General features: G+C 39.8%; 1 protein-coding gene across 1 annotated transcript; it reads left to right on the top strand.

The window, feature by feature from the left end:
• Positions 1-4991: 4991 nt before the first annotated feature.
• MELLADRAFT_101877 (uncharacterized protein) lies at positions 4992-7175 on the top strand (the record flags this gene model as incomplete). The annotated part of the gene is made up of 1 exon (XM_007404623.1): positions 4992-7175. The coding sequence occupies one exon, from the start codon at positions 4992-4994 to the stop codon at positions 7173-7175; it is 2184 nt and encodes a 727-aa protein (XP_007404685.1).
• Between the last annotated feature and the right edge of the window lie 9161 nt (positions 7176-16336).

Here is a 16336-nt window from a genome sequence, read left to right as displayed (position 1 = left end):
TGAGTGCTACGGAAAGATGTTGGATGTGATCGGAGGGTCGATAGGCTAGACGATCGATGGAAGATGAAGTGAAATCGTGACTAGAAGACGAAAAGAGGTAGAACGTTCGAAACGAAAGAAATGATGATGATGGAAGGGCCCGAATTGAAAGTTAGATGATGTGACGACTGATATGCCACGCAGAATAACGATGATGATGATGATGTTGGTGATAGGGGTAAGTGAAAGAAGATGACTTGAAGGGTTCAATACAACGGCAATGAAAAGACTGTGTATGTTCTATCTAAGGTTGGACAATGGTAACATAACTAGTTACATATGTATATGTCCACTCGATTCGAACGATTTGACCCTCTATGTATGCGAAACTTGAAAAGAAGAGAAGCAGGTTAATTTACGATTCTATACTTCTGTTTCCAATTCATGAAAAAGAAATCATCAATGAAATGAACCTCAAAGGACTTCAAAGGACGAAAATGTAAAATATCCAGGGGCCGAGTATGTGAAAGCAGTGTGTCTTGCCGCGAACTAAAAATCACCAACGAGAGTGTGTAGCCAACCGTGATGAGATTGTTGAATTAGTCAGAATCAAATGTTTGACTTCAAACTTGTTCAAAGTATGAACAAACGGATCGATTGACTGACCTTCAAGGTGATCGTAGTTGCTTGGTTGGTCTTCCAGCTGATTCCTGGTTGGGAGACCAAAACTGATCGAAGTGCTGAAATGATGAGACGAGTTGTAAGTGATCTCTATGGTTTAATGCAGCGAGAGGCGGTGGGTAAACTTGTAGTAGCTGTTGGAAACAATCCTCGGATCGATATCAATTTGTAAAACGAGCGAAATCCAAATTGGAAAATGAAAACTTCGCACGTGGACAGAACCTAGAAGTGACCGAGCCGAATAATAAAACGTAATACTAGTACACACAGATACTTTCATTCAACTTCCATATATCCTTGAAAGCAGAACTGACAAATGGGCGAGCTGGTAATCGAGCAATTGCATACATATATTTTGGTCAATTATGTACAAACTTTGATCATAAAGTCTTCAAGCTCATCCATATGAACAATTCGAAGTCTGGTGATGACAGCATGCAGAAGGAAGCAAATGCGATTTATAAACCCCGGCACGATGGGACTTCAAGTTTGCGATTTACTCTGATTTACTTCCATTCCGTTTGAAATGCAAGAATGTAAGAGACAAGCATTCTAGGAAATTTTATATCTCAACTCAAAATCGATTTCTTCAAAGAGATCCAAAGGTAGTCTTGGAGTGATAAGGTCAACTAGTCTATCAACTTTGTCTTTGTATGCAACTTGAACATTTCAACTTCATTGGATGGCTCATTCTCTCAAGAGCGACTTCAAAGTCGAACGACGAAATAAGAGGTTAAACTTATAGTGGGGAAGTACGCGATGATATGGATCATTAATTTAAATCCGCATTGTGACCAAATTTCCCAACTTGATTATGATAACCGCGAGAGGCGAAACCTGTTTAAGACCATCAACCTTGACACTATGTCAAGATGGTTGTGGATCTCTTTGACTTTCAAGCAGTTGACTGAAGCATTGGCGAACTCAAATAACTCGAATATGTGGTAAACTCTGAAAAGACTCGCGAGTCACAAGAAAAAACTCAGAAGAAAAGGTGAGCTTGAAGTTCAAAATGCTCAAGAGCCCTTGAAAAAAGTAATCACGCAAGCTGTGAAGCATGAGTTTCCCAAAATGGTACATATATCAAGCTGCTCTTCTATAGGTCAACCATACCCAGCAGTCATCAAGAGACTTTAGAACCCCGACCTCCAATTGATCCACAAATTCTTGAGATTGACAGAGTCTGGACTGATCAGTCAACTCATGTTATGTGATCTCTTTCTACTCACTAATTTCTTTGGCTTTGTCTTTGTGCATATTTATTGTTCTTTCTGTGACTCATACTGATCTATCCCTTTGCACCATCCATTTTTTTGGTTCTTTCTCGGACCTTAAATACCCCATTTGTTCAATGCTTTCTCTATCTGGACACTCAACGTTTATTTAGTAGCTCAGCCCCAAGTATCCTTAGGTCTACCAGAACAACATTCATTCCCAGGAGATATACCTGTTAAAACTCCCTTTTATTTCATTTTTTACGTCAATCCAGGGCTTTGACTTCCTATCAATTGCAAAATTATTTCTGTTTTTCATCAGTGAACTCCAGCCAATCATTTATACTTATTGAATGTCAGATATCTATATTCACAAGTTTGCTTTTGAATTCACCCGACTTTCCTTGATTACGTTTTACCTACTACTTGAGCAAAGATCAAATATATTTCGCAATGACCACAAATTAAACAAACTTCATTATGGACAATATAATGAGAAAAGAAAAAATAGAAGAACAAAATGACTGAAAACATACTATGAGTCAATATACGACAAGAAGATACGTCACAAGTAGGAATGTGCTTTGTAAGTGTAAAAGAGAAAGAGTTTGAACAAAGGAAGGGAATATACTCTATGGAGACTCATAGACGGGTTTTATAGAAAGAACTGAATAAGAAATAATAGTAAGATCTCCCTATCTTGTGTTTCTATCAAATCTCATTGTCTCTCTTCAATTTAGTTGTGCATAGTATTTTTTTCTCATATCATGTTCCTACATTTCATCTATCATCAATCTCTCTCTATTTTACCCATCAAAGTTATCTAAGAACTGAAAAACTACCAGATCACCACAACACATCTTGTTGATAGTAATTGACTTCAGGACAAGTCTGCTACCAATCTATTTTTTTCAGGTAATTAGAACTTTTGATGGTTGCTCATAAAAGGAATTGTGGTTGGTAACTTGTTTTTAACAAAAGGGAATGGGATATTTTGGACTTCTACATATGTAAAAGTACTGATTGTCAGTTGCCTTACAGCTTATCTTTGGTCTATAACAATGATGCCATGCTGTTGACCACCATCTGTATCTATCTCATTGTGTTCGCTTCTGTCGGAAAAGGCTACTTTTCCATGTTTTGTTCCATTATCTTTTGTGTCCTACCCTCCTCTGATACCAATTTATCTTTTGTTTATTAGTTCTATTCTATTCTGAGATATTAAAACTGTTGCTGGTATTATTTTCATCTTTTTTAGTATAATTTGTTTCATTATTGTTTTTTTAAAAAGAAGAGTGAACTGTTTTTTAATCATTATTATTACTTTTGTAGCTTGTTATTTCTCACTACTATATTTGAGTTGGCTCTTTTAAGAAAGAAATTTCATTTGTTTGATTGTCTTTTCTATTTTTCTTAATGTTATTTTTTCTCTGCGGTATTTATTTTTGTTAGGTGTTTTTACTTTTATCCGCTACCACCCCGTAGGGTGTTGTTATTTGTAGAGAAAAATTATCACCCTAGGCATTATGCCTTGAGATTTTGCCCAGACATGTTTGTTTTATTAAAAAGCAATTTTTTATTATGTTTCCATTGTAAGTTTACTTATTCAAGTTTCTATAAAACATATTTGTCAACATTTCTTATTGTAGACATAGTAGGGATGATCCAATAGTCCTTAAGTAAGTTCCACCCACCGAGTTCTTGCCAGTTATGATCTTGTTCTAGGTACTGATCATCATCTTTATTTGAGAGTTTTTTTTGTTTTTACTAATTTCTCGTTTTAGTTATTTGAAATCCACCTTTGTGTTTAAAGATCTCAAAAGCTTTCAGTTGAGATGTCTTCTTACAACAGATAACAACTCTTTATATTCTTCAATTCACTTTACTAGTCACAAGATCAATGAGATCAGGTGACATGTAGAGGAAGATTACACTTTTCCTTATGTTTGAGATGGCTGGCATGTTATGTATCATGATGAACTTGAATGGAGTGTTTGAAATCGATCGACGTACTTCGCAACTTATAGGCTCTCAATCTACATCTTATAGACCAAAATTGTTTCAAGGCCCGTATAAGATTGACCTTTGAACACGGAAATTTCTGAACAAAACATACTGGTATGTGGGTCAAGTCATCTACGGATTGACAGCTTATCATATCGGCACTTTATGAATCCTTCAAGCTCTATGTGTTGTTGGAGAATGGTATTCTCGAGTGATGTTTCAAGTCTATTAAGGCTGTAGTTTATTTAGACCAATCCGGTAAGAAGGAAAGGTGAAGAGGTTGTGAAGGCTTAAGTAACATATCAATTCAAGAGGAGGATTAAGGAAGGATGTCCGCTTTTGGTTAGATTAAAAGAGTTTTGTTTAAAAGTTGTTTCAGTAATTGTTTTACGTTGTGTTTGTTCAAAATGTGTCCTGGTTGCTTTTCCCTTATCAACCCCCCCTCTCTCCCTTCCGAATCTTTTTCCCCATCGAGGAATTAGATTTTGAAGGTGAGAGTCTTACAAACATTTTTCCCTTATACAAAACCATTACTAAAAATTAACTTTGTTCTTTTACATACTCTGGTTTCTTTTTCTTTTAATCTTTCTTTCGTCTTTACTTCTCTAGTTTTTCTTTACCTTTATATCTTCCTCGCAACCTCGTCAGGTTCGTCTAAAGGAGTTTAGCACTCACTTTCATCTGTCAGCCCGTGTCTCGTCAACACCAGGCTAAGTGTCTTTTACACCTTTTGACAGCTTATCATATCGGCACTTTATGAATCCTTCAAGCTACATGTGTATATGGAGGACAGCTATGTATGCGCTACTCCTCTGTGCTCTAAATCCTCATTTTTCTAATGAAGCGTGGTGGCCGAAGGTATATTCTTGTAGGCAATCCCTGAGTCAGGCCTCGATGTTTCAAATTGACTACGGCATGGCATTTTTCGGAGTATGGTGTTGACAAGTCTCAAAGAGATCAAAGTAAATTTTCTGTTGATAGAGTCACGTTTCATCAGAATTTCTGAGTTTACGACAAAACTGCGACTCTTTGCTTCTGAGACAAAGTGCCGGCAAGTCTGAGTGATTTTTATCAAAAAACTATCGAGATTGACCAACGGCTTCACTCCTCGAAATGATGCACTATCTTTACCTGATCAATACGCTCTTGATAGGATCAATCGGCCAAGTAATATGTGTTTCAGTTAATCATGGATCCATGGAAATAAGAAAGTCGATTTCCAAGCTTCATGAATCACCACGAGCTTTCAATAGTGGGTCTGACAGTCAAAATGTAGCACATATAGCGGCACAACCAGCCACTCAGGTCTGTCCAACCCCAACTCATGAACAACAAAGGGATTCGGAATTACAGGAGCTCTACCATATGACACTGAATGCTAGAGAATCTCAAGGAAAAAAGAGAAAACTATCACCCGACCTGAATATTTCTCATCATGTCTCTGGGTTTCAACATATGGCTCTCATGACAGGGGAACCAACCAGGAAGCCTCAGTTGCTAACAACTCCCTCTCTTGAAAAACATAAGGATGTGGAGATACAGTCGCTCTCTCATCTTCCACTCAATGCTAAAGAAACCGAAGGCAAAAAGAAAAAATTATCATTTGACTTGAATCTTCCTTATGATATCTCTTGGACTGAATCAGGAAATGAGTCACCTAATCATCGCACAATGACAGATCAAGTGGAAGAATATGTTCCAAAGCATGGATCTAGCTACTACTTTTATGAACAACCAAACACATTCACATCTAATGGGCCCCATGCTGTAGTTAACACTGCTTATCACAAGGGAGAAAGGGTATCCAGGTTACAGCCAAGGCCAAGGAAGAAAGCTTTGACTAACACTAACAAATCTGGAATATTTCAGTACACAGAGTTACAGCCACCACTAGCTTCATCGTCCAGTAGAATGTCCAATGCACGCCGAGATAGGCAACGTGGACCGGCTATTTTTTGGAGGTATACCTTCAAAAAAAGTGGCGAGTCAACCCTGCTTGCTGACCACAGAGTTAGAAAGATAGGAGAGCGCTGGCATATGGTACCATCCTTTCCTGCTATTGCACAACAATTGAAGCAACAAGGATTGAAATTGGCCATTCATAAAGGTCTACATCCAGAGGACTCGTGCAAAACAAGATTGGCACCTTGGTTTCATACCCTGGAAATGGACATGCAGAATAGATTTTGTCTCAATACTGGAAGCAAAGAGGGATCATATGATATCCATTTGGCTGTATTAAGAGCAAACAATTATCTTACTATGCAATTTTTAGCCAGTCTCCAAGTGATTCACTCTGCAGGTCTAAATGAGATGGATAAACTGTTTCCTGATGGATTGGAATTTATTGAACGTTTTTTGGATAGTTGGAGGCAAGTCAAGTGGGATGGTGCACTTGTTCAAAGTATTGATACTTCAAAATGTTTGGGTACATACACCCCTTTGCAAATATTGAGTCACTTTTTGAAATCATCCAGATCCTCACAATTATCATTATGCATTTCTTGGAGCCTTTGTAATGATTGGTACACTGTGTCCACTTACACACAAAAGAAAAAGATCAGTTTTGAAGATTATGTTATAATGAGTCACCAGTACCTAGCAAGAGCAGAAGTATTTCCTGAATTGGAAGTAGTACCTTTTAGTGCCCCTGACATGTCTCAAATGAAAAGACATTCTTTAACAGAGATACACTGGGAAAATATTTCTGCTGACACAAATCATTACAGAACAGCTTGCAGGATGATGAAAACAGTAGGAGAAAAAGTCTTGAAGAATTTATTGGATAAAGGCTCATCACTAGAATTCATCGAATCCCATTGTAATCACATGGCACAAAAGGAAGTGAAATGGCCACACTCATGGAAAGGGAATATCAATTCACTCAAACGGAGGGTCAAGAATGAAGTTTTCCCTTGCACCCTTGGTATGATTCAGCTTCTTTATCCCTTCAATAATAAACAAGAAGAACTCAATCCAGCAGTTGTTGAAGGTTTTCGGTTTCTGAAGATGCTTATCAAAAGTTGGGGAGAAGATGATTTGGAAAGAGCTTGTGAAATGGAATCTTTCAGTGTTAAAAGGTTTCATAAATTTGATGATGCAATCTCAATTGCACTACTCTCCCATTTGATGAAGTTGGCTCCTGACTCAAAGATACAAATTGCTTCAAGTGTGTTTTGGGGACTTTGGCAGGTTTTGAAGAAAATGGAGGGGTTTAAATTTACCACACGATTACCTATCAAAAAACAGTCTGATTTCATTGAAGCTATAAATAAGGCATGCATTGAATCAGGGTAATTTCATCTCAGTCATAATCATTTTCAGGCCTGACTTCTTTCTTCTTTTTCCATTTCCCTTCATATCATCAGCACTAGATTAAATTCATCACAATACATGCCTTGGAAATCTCCAAGAACATACATAATTTTCTTGAGATGTTAAAGTCTCATGACCTTCTCCAGATAAATTCTATCCTGTTTGTTAATCGAGGCACCACAAACTGCTTGTAAGAACCTTTGAGTATATGACTCAGATGAAAATTTGGGGAAAACCTCTGATACTCTAAAACTGAGGACCTGGAGTTATTTTTGTGAGAGGTATATAATCTCGCAATATCCACAGACCCAGTCTCTTAAAAAGAGCAAAAGAGATGCAACCAATTTGTTACCCCTAATGAATAACAGATAGAAAAAAAGAAATGCTAAAGAATAACTGTTGCGGGCATAAAAAATATGAAGAGCTGGGTGAGTAAGAGAGGAAATGACCTATAGAAAAAGGGAGATCACAATTTGTAACCATGACTGAATGAGGCATTGGTCTGATTATACAACTCTTGTCTGAGACTGTGCCATCATGTAAGTTTGATCAAATCAGTATTGCCACACCTGAAGCAGAGGCCAATTTTGGCTTGACCATTGAGATAAATTTGGTATCATGAGACGTCTCTTTTGCCACACTGGGCTCTTTTATATCCCATCTAAGCTCGAAGATATCCCAAATATCTAATCTGGGTTCATTTTGGGGCAAAAGCGTCACACTTGATTTCCGCATGCTGCGTGTCAGAAAGCACACACTGGAGTTATAAATCCTTAAGATCCAACAACAGTTCTTCCTTAGAAGTTACCATCTGTTATTCCTAACAAGGATCGGTGCGATGAAACTGTAGGAGAAGCTGCTTGAGGTTTCATTCCACAAGCGAGGGATGGATGTCTTTATATAGACATCCATCTCTGCAAAGTACAAATAAGGAAATAGGTGGGAAGATACAACGCGGTGATGTCAGAGACATCGAGATAAAGCTAGGATGGCCGGATCCGTTGGTACTTGGATCCGGTCGACAACATTGGTAGACGAATCCGGGGGATTTGTCGATAAGAGAAATGAGAGTACATTTAAAAAGCACACAAAGTAAAAGGAAAAGCATTCTTGAGAAAGCGGTGAGGAAAGAAACAGGTAACAAAGAGAACAATGGGATTCAGGGTATCACATCACCCCCTTTTTAAGTATGGAAACTTCCTAGTTTTCAGCACGGTTTTCATTGTGTTGTATTTCGTCGTTTAATACCTCCGACGCGCCGTGCAAGTAGTAAGAGAGAGCGCCCAAAGCTCTGGCGGAGAAGTCTCTGAGATTTCTGTTTGCTTCATCTGCGTATAACTCGTTATGTAGTTTTATTGCCAGATCTACGAGGTATTCTTCTCTTCTCGCTAACAACTCTTCTCGTTCTATATCAACAGCGGGTTGCGCTAATTCTTCTTGCGCGTTTGTCACGTTTGTGGAGTTCCCGAGAGGCATAGAAGAATTCCGCGGATCTTCCTTTATAAAGTTTTAAACGAGCTCCGTTTACTTTAGCATTCAAGATATGGCCATTCGCAGTCATTAAGGAATACGTACCGTTGGGGTAACATTCTCTAACAGCAAAAGGGCCATCCCATTTTGGATGCAACTTTGATGGTCGTCCTTCAAAGCTCCGTAGGACGAGATCTCCTGTCTTAAGACTTCTTTCCGTGTAGGTCTCTTCAGTTCTAGTATTTTGTTCTCGTGCTCTTGAATTAAGATCTTCGATAAGCTCGTCCCGTCTGCTGGCGTGCTTCCTGATGTCTAGGTTGCGTTGTTTATGGATTAATTCCAAGTTTTCGATAGAGTTATTGAAGTTAACACTTACTTTTTCGGATGGTAGGCGGGCCTCACTTCCATAAGCCATAAAGTAAGGTGAGGCTTTCATTGAGTGAGAGTATGATGCTCGGTGTGCGAATAAGCATGAGTTTAAGTATTCGTCCCAGCGAACTTGATTGTAGGGGCTACACATCTTCCGTAAGGCGTTCAGGAGTGTCCCGTGAAAACGCTCTACTAGGCCGTTAGCTTGAGGGTGATACGCGGTTGTAGTTATATGTAGGATGCCCATCTCTTGTACATATTCCCGGAATTCGCGTGAAATGAATTCCGAGCCGTTGTCAGTAGTGATTTCAACGGGTAAACCGTGGTTTAATGTGATTTCTTTTAGAAGGTCGATCGCGGCTGTGGCGGAAGTCCTTTTGAGTGGCTTCGCGTACGCCCATCCAGTTCCATAATCGATGGCTGTTACAAGATGTTGGTGATTATTAGTAGTTTTCACGAGTGGTCCCACGAAGTCTAGGCCCCATTTTCTGAAAGGCTTACCTCTAGTGATCATCTGGATAGGTAGGGTTTGTTGTTTTGTTGGTGCGGCATGTACTTGGCATGCTGCACAGAGCGACACCGAGTTCCTGACGGTCTGGCTTAAGCATGGGAACCAGTACCGTTTCTTGACAGCGGTGATGACGTCTTCGACGTTCCGGTGACCCAGGTCTTCGTGAATCTGGAAAGCTAGAGATTCAGCTCTGCCTTCATTAGTTGCCACAATTCGAGGGATCGTGCTTAAATTTTCGTCCTCATATAAGACCATTTCATTCTGGATCATTCGAAACAATCCGTTTCCAATTGTGGCTGGGTCGACTCCGGCCAGGAGTTTTAATTTGTATTTGACTAGGACTTTATAGGGATCTTTTTGTCCGTCCATGTTAAAAAGTGGCTGTGCCACTTCTGGTGGGTCGAGGTCGAATTCGGTGTTGGGTTTTCGTGACAAGGAGTCTGCTGCAAGTTGTTCTTTACCGGGTCGGTATATTATGTGAGTATCAAAGAATTCTATCTCGTCTACGAAACGAGCTAGTCTTTGGTTTATAAACTTCTGAGTCTTGAAGTGTTTGAGGGATTCGTGGTCGGTTCTGACTAAGACTGGGGAACCTTCTATGTATCCGCGAAAATGTTTTAGTCCGTGTACAATAGCGAGCAGTTCTCGCTCTTGGGCCGAGTAATTCTGTTCCGTTTTAGATAGTTTTCTTGATTCAAAGGCTATTGGACGTAGGTTGTTATTTTTAAGATTCTTTTGATACAGAGCGTAATCAAAACTTCCAGTTTTAGGAACTTCTGTCTGTTCATCTTGCTGTAACACCGCGCCGATGTTTGTTCCTGACGCGTCGGTGTCCAATACAAATGGGCGGAATGGTGTTGGATGTTGGAGGGGTACTGATCTTGACAGTGCTTCTTTTAGTGTATTAAAGGCCAATTGTTGTTCTTCCCCCCAATGAATCGAAGACCCCGGCTTCGGAGATCCCTCGGTGAGCTTATAAATTGGGGAAGCAATTGAGGAAAAGCCTTTAATAAACCTTTTGTAATAGGTGCAGAGGTTTAGGAATCCTCTCACCTTGGAGATGTTATCAGGTTGTGGCCATTCAATGATTTTGTTGATTTTTTCTGGGTTAGTCTTGATCCCACTGCCGTCCACAATATGTCCCAAAAACAGTAATGAGTTTCTGCCCCATTGACATTTTTTTGGCGAGACTACTAACCTGTTTGATTTTAGTATTTCGAATACACGTTTAACATGTTCCAAGTGTTCCTCGGGTGTCCTAGAAAAGATAATAACATCATCTAAGTATACCAGTGCAAACTTGTCAATGACATCACGGAGGATGTCATTCATCATTTCCTGGAACGTTGCCGGAGCGTTGCAAAGTCCAAAGGGCATTACTGACCATTGAAAGTGTCCCTGTCGACATGTAAATGCTGTTTTTTCTTTATCCTGCGGTGCCATGGGTACTTGCCAGAAACCGGATTTTAGATCAATCGTGGTGAAGTACTTCGCGCCCGATAGAAATTGATACGCGTCGTCAATTCGCGGTAATGGGTAAGCATTTTTACGTGTTACTTTATTTAGTGAGCGATAATCGACACATACCCGTGTCGAACCATCGGGTTTTTTTACCAAAAGCAAGGGTGAGCTCCAAGGGGAATCGGTTTTTTCGATTATTCCTTGTTCTAATCCTTCTTCCACAAATTGCCCGATAAGCTGGTGTTCCGGTGGTGTCAAGGGACGTCCGTGAGTTTTAATTGGTGTACTATCGCCTGTGTCAATAAAGTGTTTGTGTTTTCGTTCCACTTGCTTGATTTCTTCTTCGAAGCATTCCGGTGCCGTATCGCGAGCCGCCTTTTCGAGGATACTGTGTAGTGCATCAACAGCCATAGTGTAAAGATTGCTGCCGTTTGGCCTTGGAATGAAGTTGTGGCAGTGAGAGTTTTTTTCGATTTCATATTCCATATTTTCAAAATTGATTTTTGGCTTATGTTCTTTGAACCAGGGCATCCCTAGAATTAATTCTACGTTAGGTAAAGGTAATACGTATGCCTTGATGGTGAACCTGAAGAAGCCGCCATTGTTACAGTTGTCAATTTCCAGTTCGAAGGTCGCTGTCTTGGTTGAGGTTTCGTGCGCCCCGTTTGCTAACCTGACTTTCTGGCCTTGAGTCTCTTCAAGCTTAATCCGGTTAGGGTGGAGTTCGATCATCTTCTTGATCTTATCTTCGGAGATATAGTTTGCCGCAGCCCCGGTATCAAGGATGGTGGCCAAAGGGTAGTTTCTGAAGTGGCTCGTATAGGTTGGTAACGATGAGCTGGAGTCACTATGGGTTGCTAGATCAACTATATTAAGTTGTAGGCTTTTGTCATATAATCCTCCTTCTTCAAGTGTTAGGATGGCTTTGTCATCGTAATCTCCCAGGTCCTTAGGTCCGCTAACTGCATAACCCGTCCACCTAGGTCTCTTTTTGCTATGATTCATAATCTTATTCCATGATTCAACATGTTCAAGTTCTCTTTCTCCTAGCTCCTCCCTAGTTCTTTCTCCTAGGGGTGAGTGGAAGGGAGTGTTGGTAAAACCAAACCCGTCAATCCGACGACCGTCCATTTTTACTTCAGGGTAGGAGAATGTTCTCTCACCTAGGGGTAACAGGTGGAGGCATTGTTCAGACTCTGTTTCGGGAGTCATTTTTGCCTTTTCGTCCGTGGGTAAAGTTGTCGGGAACGGTAAGTTGGACATGTCGATGTTTGCGAGTTCTGGTGACGGAGATCTTTGTTCATATCCAGGGATTGGTAGGCCTAGGTACCCTGAATATCCGGACGTGAGCGGTGGGCTGGAGTGTACCAGAATTGGGTTTTCACTCGTTCCTTCACCAAGTGAGTCTTCCTCCAGGGGTCTTTTCATGAGGTTATTCACTTGCTTGGCATCTAGGTTGAAATATTCAATACCTTTAGAAATGGTTTCTGGGCTATCTTCATTGCCAAAAATTAGGCACGACTTACAACATTGGTATGAGAGATCCTCAGCTTGTTCCTGGAATAGTTTGGTTAGAGCGTCACGTTCCTTTTTTAGTTCTTCCGCGCGCTCGGGGTTCTTGAGGGTTTCCTTATAAGCTTTGACCTTCGAGATTAGGTCCTCTCTTCCATCAAGATCCGGGTCGTCAAGGTTCAAACTAGATTCCTTTGAGGCTTTCATCATCGTCCCGTCGGGACCTATGAAGGGTGTGGTATCCATTCCGCGAGAGGTTCTTGGATCTATATCTATCATTAACAAACTCTGTTTGCGACGATCGCCATTCGAATAGCTTGGCTTCTTGAAGTTTGGTTTGGAAGGTTTTTTTGAGTTAGTGCAGTTTCGTGCGACATGACCGTGTCCGTGACAATTATAACATTCGGTCTGAGAGGTTACCTTCATTTTCTCTTTGTCCATCAGGTCCAGGTCCATAGGTCCTGATGAGTTGGTAACCGCGGGGGGTTTTCCAAAGTTTGATGACCGATGGTAGTGGTTTCGCGAGAAAGGTCGGCTAAACTTGCGTTCGAATGTGGGTTTGCTCTCTGGTGTCTTGAAGCTGCGGTTATTAACCTTGTTGTGTCGATCACGTTCTCTAGCTGCGGAATAGATTAGTTCCATATCTTCTTTATCAACAATTTCGGGTCGATTCGCCCATTCTCGAATGTTAGCAGGGAGCTTATCCAAAAATGCGAATTTTCTGTCGAAGAAGCAATATTTGTCCATGGGTAGTTGACAAGACAATTTTCGGAATTGTAAGATGTAGTCATGTATGTTGTTACGGTAGTATAGTAGTTTGATTTTTTCTCGTATCTCGTCCATAGTTAGACTGAAGTTGTATTTTTGAAGAAACTTTCTTCTGAACTCTTGGTAGTCGGTGATGATTCCTCCGGTGGCATTTTGTTCGGAGAGCCAATACATCTTGGATTCCTCGTCCAAGTATGCCCCAATCATTTCTCCCCACTCGCTCTCGGGATAATGATGGATGCGAAAATTAGATTCCAGTTCTAGAATCCAGGTCTCCGCGTTGTCGCCGTACCCTTCAAATTTTCGAGGTTCCCCGCGGAAGGCGTCGGGTTTTTTGTTATAAGTGTGTTGTTGGTTAGTTTGTAATTGTTGGATGATGTTCTTGGTGTCGGCGAGTTCTAAAGCCTGGCGTTGATATGCTTGTTGGTATTGCTCCCGAAGTTCCGAGAGTGCTTGTGCATGAGCCTGGGCAGTATTCTGTGAGTCAATATTAGTCTGTTGAATTTGGGCTCGTAGGAGCCTGATGTCCTCCGCTGGGATTTGTACGAAACCGTTTTGTTCATCCATGGTTTTATTTTATTTTCTGTTCTTTTTAGAAAAATAACGGATTGTCTATTAACAATTTTTCGTGGGACTTGATCAGAGTCTACAAAAAATGTACGTACTTTATAAAGATTAAAATCTTCTAGTTGTTACTTTGTTGATACCTAAAAAGGTGGTGCGCGTTTTCTTTGTTTGGTTTGTTAGTTGTATGTTTTGAGGACTTTTGAGTCTATCCTTTTTTTTTTCTTTTAATCAAAGAGAAGCAGTCGTTTGAGATATAATCGAAATAACTAGCTAAGGAATTTGAGAATAACTCACGACTTTAAGATATCGAGCCTGTGAGGGTTAGTGCTGTTTGGGTTTTTTTTCGAGATTGAATTTGATTGGTGTTGTTGAGCACTGTTTTGAGAAGAGGAGGTCACAGGTTTAGTAGGGAGTCTTCTTTTCTTCGGTTTGTTTGGGAAAGGTGTTTCTTTTAGAAAAAAAAAGGAAAAGGGTTAATTTTTACTAACAAATAATTATTTGTTATTCCTAACAAGGATTGGTGCGATGAAACTGTAGGAGAAGCTGCTTGAGGTTTCATTCCACAAGCGAGGGATGGATGTCTTTATATAGACATCCATCTCTGCAAAGTACAAATAAGGAAATAGGTGGGAAGATACAACGCGGTGATGTCAGAGACATCGAGATAAAGCTAGGATGGCCGGATCCGTTGGTACTTGGATCCGGTCAACAACATTGGTAGACGAATCCGGGGGATTTGTCGATAAGAGAAATGAGAGTACATTTAAAAAGCACACAAAGTAAAAGGAAAAGCATTCTTGAGAAAGTGGTGAGGAAAGAAACAGGTAACAAAGAGAACAATGGGATTCAGGGTATCACACATCTAAAATATAAATCTAAAATATAAATATGTCAAATCGACTCGCATGAAGTACCATGCAATCCTCCTGAGTCCTAGGCCGCTTTTCATGCTTTTTGAATGTTTCTTAGCGTGTCCCTGTGCTTTTCTCGCCATGTGGAGATTAAGCACTGTGTGCAATCACACTCTCCTTGTTAGTTGATTCTTTTGATCATTTTGACCTTCAACCCTTTTGTTCCTTTTTGTTGCAATCTTCAATTGCAAGATTTTCCAATGCTTATTCCAAATTTTGCAATGTCCGATGTCAATGACAAGCATTTCTGTCTCTTACTCCAAACTTGGTGGGTATATGTTCATTTCTACCCTACAAAAAGGCCCTGTGGTACCAAAGGGGGTGAATCCTTGCAACCAATCTGCCTCTCCCAAGCCAGTTCACACATGGATATTCCTACCAACACAGCCTCTTAGTAAGTATGCATATATCCTTTTTATTGTCCTTGTTTCTTTTACCCTCTGAACAACTACTTCCTCTGTTGTCTCCAATATCACCATTCTGTGTACACCCAGCCTACGCTCTGCAACTTTCATATGTCTTCCGTATTCATGTTGCCTTGCTTGTATCCAATTCAATGTTTGATCATGATCTTTAAAATGCCTATTGTTAATCCAAATGCCCAATCTCCTGTGACAGGCTTTTGTATCTTTAACTCTTTGCTTGTGTCTCCTGCTTTATATATGGTCGTTTTCACCCTATAAAAAGGACCTATGGCACCCACTGTCAAGTTAATTCAACCTTGAATCTACCTACCAACTAATCCTCTCAGTATACAAATATCATGATCATTATATTTACCTTTACTGTTCAAATAACTACCCTGTCTGGCTTCTTCAGACTGGTTATTTCACATATGTCTCTGTTTTTTTTGAATGTACACTAATTGTGCAGTTTTGATCAATAATCACTGCAAAGGTTGAACAAGTTGATATTGAACTTTGAAAACTTGTTACCTGCTGATAACTTCACAACTTTTACCTCTCACATGCAGCCAATATGAGGGTTTACTGTTGACTTTGTTTCCATTGATCAACAATAAAATGGTGATGCATCATGACCCACATTGATTCTTACCACTTTCAATTCACTTGATTTTTTGTTCCTCTTTTGACCTTCTGTTACCTTGGCCAACATTTAGCAGATTTGAGCAAGAGAGAAAGATACAGATAGAGAGGTCTAAAGAGTTAAATAGAGAAAAACAGTTCTTTCCAACTCATATAGTCTGACTCTCATGACTGTAAGATCAAGCCCACTGATAAGGAGAAATGAAGCAGTTAAAAATGGTACAGAGTGTAAGGAAATTAACAAGAAGGAGACACTCATTTTAAAACTTTTCTGCACTACAAAATGACATGATCCATTTGATCCAATCCATCAAAAGAACTTGATGATTTTTGATCTCTCATGAGAAAGTACATATATTTCACCTCTTGATAATGAAAAAGTAAATTGATTTTTCAAAAGGTTTTTTAACTTCTTTCTGATTTCTAAGAAAGACCCATAATCATATTTCCATACAAACCTTGTATTCAGATTAGAGAAGAGATCCATCCATCAATTTATTACAAAGAGAGTTGTGAATTTGTTGCAAA

Source organism: Melampsora larici-populina, assembly GCF_000204055.1.
Source record: "Melampsora larici-populina 98AG31 unplaced genomic scaffold MELLAscaffold_2, whole genome shotgun sequence".
Taxonomy (NCBI): domain Eukaryota; kingdom Fungi; phylum Basidiomycota; class Pucciniomycetes; order Pucciniales; family Melampsoraceae; genus Melampsora; species Melampsora laricis-populina.
The sequence above is the reverse complement of the archived record's forward strand: the minus strand, read 5'-3'. Positions and strand labels throughout refer to the sequence as shown.